We start from the raw sequence: 9,734 nt of genomic DNA, 5'->3' as shown, positions 1-9,734 counted from the left end.
TTTCAGAAATTTTGGAGTCACTACTACAAACACAGAAAGATAAAAGTTGTCCCACGCAAAACAGTTTTTGGTATGTTGTACATATGTAAGACGTAGACAACACATGCGAGTGTATAGCGTCCTCTTAATCGTGAACAATAATCATTTTATGTATAGACGTATAGTTAGTTATTACCATGGAAAATTTTATCTATATTCTATATTAGTATATTGTTCTATGGACTATGATAGTCCGTGATGACCATAGGCGCAAATAGCGTTTGAGATTTGGGGGAGGCTAATAGGGCCTTACTTTGATAATATTGAATAAGCTTAAAACAAAATGTAGGAAATGTTTGGAAGGGCTTTGGACGTTTTTGGGGGGGCTTAGCCCCTTAAGACCCTTTTACCTAAGCAATTATGGCTAAATAGTAAATATTAGCCATGTAAGCAATATATTTTGGCGAAGAACTATATATAGCACGATAGTTCATAGCCCATAGGTCTATAGATATAATATTTAATATACATAATATATCGATACATAATACATATTCTATGTACATCTATATGTTTAATCGTGACCCGAGTCTTGAATACAATATAATATGGTGGTCCCATTCAATATACATATCACATAATCACGACGACACGATCATAGATTAAAGATTAGTGATGTAGAGGGGTCTACTTAGTTGATAGGTTTATGTCTACTACTACCCGGTGGATAATGAACCATGTAAATTATATGTTAATGGTAATTGATAATGTTCATCGTTCAAACATTCCGGTATTTTTCACACAGGTTATAGAATTTCTAGGATCTCTATAATACAATACTATACAATCGTGTATCGTGTAAAAAACATAGACGTATATTAAATAATATGTCTATGGTACTGGTACATAATGATTCACTCATCATGAGTGACTCATGCTTATCAGTGCTAATCCCATTTTCTTATTAATTTCGCCACAAAATCTTATTGAGGAGTACAAAAAAAATTGAAAATTTGAAAAATTGGTGTAAGTATATTATTTAAATATTCCAAAAATCAGAATTTGAATAATTTCATGGGGGTAAACATGCTTGCCGCTTGGTCAATCTCTTCGCCATGTCCCGGTGTTCGTGCATCAGTGCATGGTATATCTTTAATAGTATCTATATCTTTATAATCGTGGTTACGGTATAGTCATATTTTTAATAAAATTATATCAATATTGTTCTATGATAATATATAGATGTTCCCAGATTAATAATTGTCTAACCACAGAACATACAAATTGTTTTTTTATATTTTGTAGACTTTTAAAAAGATTTAACTGAACACTGAACTGATAATAATTTGATCTGTGAAATACTGCGTTATAGTGGATGATTAATGAAAATCAAGATTTGTGGTCTGCAGCACGATCGCGACTAAAGATAGTCGATGGTTAACTGTATCCGTGGTCTGCAGTCTGCCTTTCAGGCTATTTACAGTTTGTGGTACTTAAGGTCTGGTCTAGACAGTGTCTACCGTTTTTAGTCTATACAATTACTGCCAGAACGACTGCGGTGAATATTGAATATCTATTATATTTCTGTATGGACCTAATAGACTTATAACTTATGAGTTTTATGCTGTAATTCTGTTATCAAGTTCAAGTGTGAATAGTGTATGCATAATATCTCGAGTAACATTTAATTATTTATTATTCTATACTCTATAAGAAGACAACAGTATATTATTCTTAATTTCCGATATTCGTACTCACTTCTCAGTACTCACTAGCACGGCTATGTTCACTAGTCACTTATACTATAAAAAAATATTATTGCACTAATACATTTATAATATTTGTTACTCAGTAGTCAGTGTTTAATAGGTCATTGTATTCATAAACAACTTAAGTCTTAAGCCCCAAATATCCAACGCTGATTAATAATAGTATTCATCTTCTGATTTTGTTCCATTGATATTAAAATTTCAGTTGCATGCAAATTCTTAAGATTTGTGTCCAATTCAACATTTTGGCATGAATAATCCATATTTACTTAAAAAACAATTACAAGAGAATGAAGAAGAGTTATCAAATTATTTGCGTGATATGAACATTTGGCAAGAACAAATGAAGCGAAAAGAACATTCACCACCGGTACAGTTTATACTGAATTGCTTCAAAAATATTTGCATATGTACATCTGACAGTTTATTTTTCAGAAGCCCAATGAAAAGAAAAAACCTAAAATTAATCCATCAAAAGCTAGTATAAACAAAATTTCATCATGGGATTACTCTGCTTGGGATAAGTTTGATGTCGTATGTATTATAATTTATGACCACATTCCATTAAACCTCAAATTTTATATTCACATTTATTTTCTTAGGATGATGCTTGCAAAGAACTAGATACCCAAAATGAACTCAAGAAAAACGATAATTTTGTTTCAAGTGAGAATTGTTTAAATAATAAGTTACAATCAAAACAGTCAGAAGGTTTATACGAAAAAAATTTGGTAATTATTAAAACAATTTATAATATTTTTCTTCTATTTATCTTACTAACTTGAAATAAACATTCATCTTGTTAAAATTACAAACAATAACATACAAATAATATACTGACTATGACAGATATGTCAGAACATTTTAAGTTATTTATTTCTTCCTTCTTAAAGTTATTTTTTAAAAAATTTATTATTTGTCTTATCTTTTTGACTGCATTATTTATGTTATGTTTTAATTTAATTGTTTAGATATATTGTAGTGTTCGATCTGGATAACATACTTAAATACAATCTATTTATTATTATTAAATTTACATTGTCATATCTAATAATTTAATTATTTTTAATTAAGGGTAATGCGTTAGTACAAAAGCAAAAATGGGCTGAGGCAATACTAAGGTACACAAGAGCAATAGAATATTATGATAAAGATCCAATTTTTTATGCCAATAGAGCATTATGCTATCTAAAGACAAATGAGTAAGACTTTTTGTAAAAACATTTTGTTCAGTACATTTTATAACACATTTTTTTTTTTTAAAGATTTAAACTAGCAATTATTGATTGTACATCTTCACTTGAACTAGATAAAACATATGTTAAAGCATTTCAAAGAAGAAGCGCTGCTTATATGGCTCTTGGAATGTACAATGAAGCTAAAAAAGATATACAAGATGTTTTAAAATTAGAACCAAATAACAAACAAGCTAAAGTTGATATAGAAGTTGTTAATAATAAAATTAAACAGGTTGGAGGAATAATTCATAATAGTTGTGCTCTTACTATTTAAATAAATTATTTTGTTTTAGGGAGAAGTTCAGAAAATCTCTGATATTAAATGTCAAAAAACCAATGCAACTAATAAATTACAAAGCAAAATAATAAGTTCAAAAATGTTATGTAAAGAAGATGACAAACCAATACAAAATATAGTTATTCCTGAGTGGCCCCAAAGAGTTGGTTGTAAACAAATAACTTCTATACACAAACCACCACATTTGAGATCAAAAGTAAGATAATGGTTAATTTTACAATCAGTAATCAAAAAAATACTTTCAAATTTAATCAACTCTTGAATACTAACAATTTTTCAATTCGACAAACGCTGTTCATGTTTTAGTAATTATTTTTAGAATGATTCGAACTCCCTTTTATTCTCTGTGTATCTCATACACATAGTTTGGTGTATATAATGACTTATTGTCATCAGTTTCTATTCAAATTTTGTTTTCACTAGACCCACAGCATTGTTTAGACTACTAGTAATTAATGCCATTGATTATAAATACTAAAAATTTCTCATTGGGCAGTTTTTTGGTTGCGCTGTTAAAAAATGCTTCTACGAAAGGCTAGTTGGTTGGGTAAGATAAGTATTTATAATCAATTGTAATAGACAACAATTTGACCTGCAATAACCTATTCTACACAATATTTATTAACTCAAAAGTTAGGGATAAGGTTAGTATTTCAGGGTTTTAAAATAAACGTGGAAGAAAATATTAAATTATAGATAGTAAGATAATATATTTATTAATATACTTATAATTCACAAGTAATAGCTGATTTTTATTTTTGTATGTTGTATAATTAATATGATCAAATATGTTAATGCTCGAGTAATAATATTAAAAATAGATTCTCAAATATTATTTGAATTAATAAATTTATTGTGTTTAGTAATAATCATATTACCCAATTAAAATACTTAGTTTAACTTAAAATATTTAGTTTTTTCTAAACTAATTCTAACTGTCTCAATACTGTGCAACAATGTTAATAATAATATGATTTGGGTTAATTACTTTTCTTAGAAACCTTTCAGTACACTCAAAATCAATGATGTCCAAGCAGACCAAGAAGAATTAAACAATATACATTTACTTCAAACCACACTGAAAGAAATATGTGAAAAAAAAAATAAAGATCAATCTATAAACAAAGAAATTATTCCTACAAAAAAGGATTCTGTTCAAACTATAAAAAAACATGCAGCTATACCTCCTGTTCCATTAACATATGTACAACTCAAACAAGATTGGGCATACTTACAAAATGATCCAAAACTATTATTTCAATATTTAAAAGTATGATTTAAATTTAAATTTCCTATCTCTAATTATTACATTAACCTAATTAAATTCGTTTAGCAAATTCCTGGTAAGCGTTTACCATCAATCGTACGTAATTCTATGGATAATGATCTATTCGTGGATATTTTAAGAATTCTACGGGCGGAATTCGTTAAAAATGGATGTGATATAACAGATTATTTGATTGGCATTAGTGAATTACCAAGATTACAAATGTTAGTTATGTTTTGTTCTAGTAATGAAGTATCGTGTAAGTATATTTGGACACTAAAAAATAGTAATCATAATTTATAAAAAACATATTAGTCCTGCATTTATTTTAAAAACAATTGAGTACTATTTAAGTGGTCAAGTAATATTTAAATGTAATGCGCGTATGGTATTGTACAGCATATTAGGCATCAGAGAATAAGAAACGTATTTAAAAAATCCAAAATTATATTTTTCACTTATCTAGGGATAGTAGTGTTAATAGTGTTGTGATTTTCTACTAGGATGATTAATAATCACAATAGAAAGTGTCAATAGGTGACTTCAAAGAAGTTTCATCATATTTTTCTTACTGATCAGTGGTCACATAATATACTTTATGTAGATTGTAAAATACTTTTTAAAAAATGTATATATTTAATTCCACATTCTTATGGAATTTTACTAATATATTATTATTATATAACTGTTTTGATTCTAGGTATCAAGGAATTGCTGAACTACGTTTCAAACTCTGTTTCAGAAAATGCTTTTAAAAATCTTAAAGAATCTTTTGGAGTTTAATATTGATTGAAAAATAACTTTATTTCATACATTTCCACATTATACTTACACTATGTCACTAAATTATATTACATTATTATTGCAATGATTAATGTTTTTTTCATTAATTTAATCATTAAATGAAAAACAAATAGTTATTTGTATACAGTATTTTATATTATATATGTCACGTGGTTGGCTTGTTCTAGGCTAGTGCCTTTAAAATGAAAAATAAGAGTTTTCAATATAAAAATACAATAGAAAAATAAATATGTTTAAATCAAATCAATTTTAGGTAATAATAGTATATTTTATTTATACTTAGCAAAAAGTACACCGAACAAAATATATAAATTGATTTACAAGTGAAAGAAGTATTTATGAATTTTCAAATTTACAGTTATTATAATTCTCAGAATCGAATACTATTGTTTGTTTGTTTTATTTTGAATATAGTTATGATTGAATATGGTCACTACTGCAAATTATTAATTTTCTCAATATGTGTTGTTGTTTTAGTCACCACCAATCCTGAAATATAAAAGAATAATAGATATTATTATTACAACTAAAAGAAAAAATAATTTGATATAAAAATTGTTTTTAAGTTTTTTTTATCTTTCATAAAAGTTAAAACATTTTTGTATATACCTAATAGACACCTATGTTTTAGTTTTTAAGCAGTAGGAACATGAGGTTTATACAAGGATAAAAAAATAAAATAAATCCAAAAGTATTTTGGATATAATCCAAATAATCCTTGAATATAAATAAGTGGACAAATAAATGAAGAAAACATCTACAATCTCCAGTTTCTACAATAAATGTATTTATAAGACAATTAAATTACGAATTTATTTTGTTTTTTATGAATATTATTAACAATAGGTACATAACAAAAAATACGTAACATACCCTAACTCCAAATTATAATATGGAACACACAATTTTTGTAATTTTTATATTTCTGGGAATGATTTTTAATGTTAGATATAATATAAGAAGGAATTGTATTCCTTATACATACTAATAAGCAATAGCCAAATCAATTATAACAGGATTAGTAGTTACTAGTTATCATATCTAGACCAATTGTAGCACACATGGTATTTGGTCATCAAATTAAGATGTGTACATTTAGGTTATAGTTCTTATTTCTTAGTAAAACCCCTATTGTATTTTATTTAATGAAACTATCTAGTATCTATTTGAATAATATGTACCACTGCCTATAATTAGTTAATTTAAAGATTTTATAAACTAAATCATACATTAGATAGTTTTTGATAACTATATAACTTTCAGAATCACAGTAATTAAGCATTATTGAAGGAATTTAAGGAACCAAAATAATACTTAAATTATCATTGGATATATAATAATTATATTTATTAAAACAATAAGTATTAATTATTATACCTAGTATAGGTTATAATGTAGTCAACTAATTAATATTACTGTCAACCTAAAATTGATTGTTAAAATTCACGATGAACCTCGGCAGGACTGTATATATGTTGGTGGCCACTGCACTTATGCCAGTTTCGTAGCAATGTAACGACATAGCCTATAGGTAACAGACTACAAACTACTAAGGGATGTACCCAAAATATAACATTTCTCGTCAAGAAAATCCTTAACAAGTAAATATCTAAATTAAAACATTTCAAAGAACAAAAGAAAACAGGAACAAATATTTGTTAATTTTCTTTATTTAATTGAATTGTTATAAATATACGTAGATGATAATTTAAAGGAAACATTTCTAAAAGTTAATCAGTAACTAAAATGTTTTATAACCATAAAAAAAGACCTTAAAAATAAATGTATGTTTACCAATTATTATTCCTTCTTTGAGCTCTCTGCATTTTCTTCGACGACAACAGGTTTCTCAGTACTGTCGGTCTTTTCTTCTGATGATCCTTTTGCTACCACCTCTTCTTTGCTGGCATCATCAAAGTTACCAACCAAATCCGGCACCTCATCATCATCTTCAATTAATGATTTACTAATGAGATTATTACTAGCAAACCCGCTGGCATAACGCTTCAGTTGTCCAATTTCTTCGTGGCCCAACTGATTTAATATGCCCGGCAGTAGTTCTGACATTGATTTTGTATCACCGTGCCCCGTAATAGCAAATGTGTTTGCTGCCAGCGAAGCTTGTGCTTTTGGATTGTTAAAGTGTATCACAGTACCATCATCTTTGATCATATTTACTTCTTCAATTCCAGGTATTGTGTTGACTGTTAGCTTTTTTAGAGTACTTTGGAGTTTTTTGTCGTCTGTGGCTGCTGTTGTGTGTACAACCTTCTTCTTTCGTCGTGGTGTGCCTTTACCGCCTATTCGCACCTGGTCACTGAGTTTTTTCAATTTTTCAGCGTTCATTTTGACTCTTGAAAATAATTACCGTCCGCAAATGGTTGGTCGGCAACAATTGATTTATGTTAAGCTAACTCTACGTAAAAACTAAGAACACTTACGGTTAAAAATCCACTTACACGGACTTAACCTGAAGTAAGACACAAAGAAAATTCGCTTAGTGCGAACATGTGACTTCGGAGTTTGATCAACAAAATGGATGATCCAATCACATCTCAGGTCCTTCAAAAATGCCGAACTCGGATGTTTCCACTCTCGGTTAACCTCGGGACATATCGTTGAAAGCAAAGCGAATTGTATGTACCAGAACCATGGTTCAGTGCAACGGTATCTCGATTGCGCTATTTTTTAAAATGACTCATTTGTTACGATTTACGAACAAAATTATTTTATAATTTTAAAATTATGTTAATGTTCAAACAACTCGACATTATTAAAATAAATTTAAACGAACTGACTAAATAGTACCTATAGAATATTTTATGTAGTTATTATTTTTAATTCATTTTACGGCAAATGCATAAATTTGTATTAAATTAATAAAATAAATTGATTTTATCAATAATATTTTGCATGTTTTATAAACGCATAATGTCAATCTCATATTGGTAATACAGATTTTATATATACAATATACTTAATAAATTATACTTACATTTTCACTGATAAAAAAATCTAGAGATATTATACTACTATTCAGTATATAGATTTATTTTAGATTCTGAGCGGAGAAATGAATGTATTGATTTGACAATGATGTGTGTTTTTTTTAAATTTTTTTTTTTACTTTTGTGTCTGTCATCACAGTTTGGGGCAGTAAAACTGCTTCGATTTTCTTCAACAGTATCTTGTTCGATGGGAAAGTTAATCTAGTTGGTACTTTGGGGTCCAACAAAAGTCAACAATTCTCAGTAGTTTTCAAAAGCGCCGTAAAAAACAAAACAAAAATAAAGGAAAAACGGGAATTTTTAGGCAACATTTGTTTTTGAGAAAATCGATTTTGGTTTTTGGTGTATCTCTAAAATGAATGAAATTTTGACTGAATGTTTGTATTAGCATTTTCTACACACCATAACATTTTAAAAATATTTTGACTTATTTTGAGCTGTTTAGGGACATTTTCAGTTTCCTATTTTTTTAGTTTTTTATTCTATAAATATTAATAAAATGTTATTTGTTGGGTAAAAAGCTTGAAAATTAAATAGAAAGCTCCTAATATATTATTTCAAAGACAGATTAAAAATATTAAAAATCCTTAGTCACAATATTTTTTTATAAACATTTAAAGTTCAAATCTTGACAAAATACGGAAAATCACGAAAATTATCAAATTATTTTGAGTTGAAAATTCATAAGAATTCTAAGATTTTCAAATTTAAGATTTGAAAATGTAATAAGATTCCTCATAAGTTTTTCTACCTTTATCAAAAAAAAATGTCTACAAGCATACCTATCAATTAAAATTTGTATGAGTGTTTGTCGTTTGAAGTTCATATTTTTACAATATTGGATATTCACTCGATTTCTTATGTAGCGATTTTGTTATTTTGTTGTAATTCAAAAACGAATAACTTTATATACCTATTTGAAATTTTCGCTGGCTGTTTATATTTTCATTTTCTATACACCATCAAATAATTGTCGATAAAATATTATTTGTTGGGTAAAAAAGCGTGAAAATTTAATATAAGGCTCCTGATAAATTATTACATTAGCAGTTGAAAAATATTAAAAATACATAGGCACAATTTTTTTTACAAGCATTTATTTAAGGTTGGAATTTTGACAACATTTATTAAATTTGAAATTTATAATTATTTTGTAGTTAAAAATGTATAAAATGTTCAAGTTTTACGATTGAAAATTTAAAACAAGATTCCACGTAAATATGTTGTATATAAATAAATTACTTTATTCACAATAATATCATCAAATATACTTATAGTGATATCATAGGCTGACTGACCATCTTCTTTCAGAATCATTTTTCATATACAATGATATTATATCCAGGCGCGTCCCCAAGGGGGGGGCGAAGG

At 27.4% G+C, this 9,734-nt stretch overlaps 2 protein-coding genes across 6 annotated transcripts; one reads left to right on the top strand and one right to left on the bottom strand.

Annotated features, from left to right (window-relative positions):
- The first annotated feature begins 886 nt into the window (after window positions 1-886).
- On the top strand, window positions 887-5,477 carry LOC100159099 (RNA polymerase II-associated protein 3). Of its 5 annotated transcripts, none has more exons than XM_008185551.3 (10): window positions 887-1,005; window positions 1,954-2,118; window positions 2,184-2,282; window positions 2,351-2,479; window positions 2,823-2,950; window positions 3,014-3,218; window positions 3,280-3,480; window positions 4,282-4,554; window positions 4,618-4,810; window positions 5,252-5,477. In XM_008185551.3, exons 2-10 carry the CDS (start codon window positions 1,999-2,001, stop codon window positions 5,332-5,334), a joined length of 1,431 nt encoding a protein of 476 aa, XP_008183773.1. In that variant the 5' UTR covers window positions 887-1,005; window positions 1,954-1,998; the 3' UTR covers window positions 5,335-5,477. The 5 variants fall into 5 exon arrangements, with proteins under 5 accessions (XP_008183773.1, XP_016660433.1, XP_016660432.1 ...); XM_016804944.2 differs by lacking the exon at window positions 887-1,005 and adding an exon at window positions 1,247-1,477; XM_016804943.2 differs by lacking the exon at window positions 887-1,005 and adding an exon at window positions 1,247-1,565.
- Window positions 5,322-7,905, bottom strand: Bic (bicaudal). Its single transcript, NM_001126223.2, has 2 exons — window positions 7,150-7,905; window positions 5,322-5,844 (listed from the first exon to the last, which is right to left on the bottom strand). Exon 1 carries the CDS (start codon window positions 7,699-7,701, stop codon window positions 7,156-7,158), a length of 546 nt encoding a protein of 181 aa, NP_001119695.1. The 5' UTR covers window positions 7,702-7,905; the 3' UTR covers window positions 5,322-5,844; window positions 7,150-7,155.
- Window positions 7,906-9,734: the final 1,829 nt, after the last annotated feature.

Source organism: Acyrthosiphon pisum, chromosome A2 (assembly GCF_005508785.2).
Source record: "Acyrthosiphon pisum isolate AL4f chromosome A2, pea_aphid_22Mar2018_4r6ur, whole genome shotgun sequence".
Lineage (NCBI taxonomy): Eukaryota > Metazoa > Arthropoda > Insecta > Hemiptera > Aphididae > Acyrthosiphon > Acyrthosiphon pisum.
The sequence above is the reverse complement of the archived record's forward strand: the minus strand, read 5'-3'. Positions and strand labels throughout refer to the sequence as shown.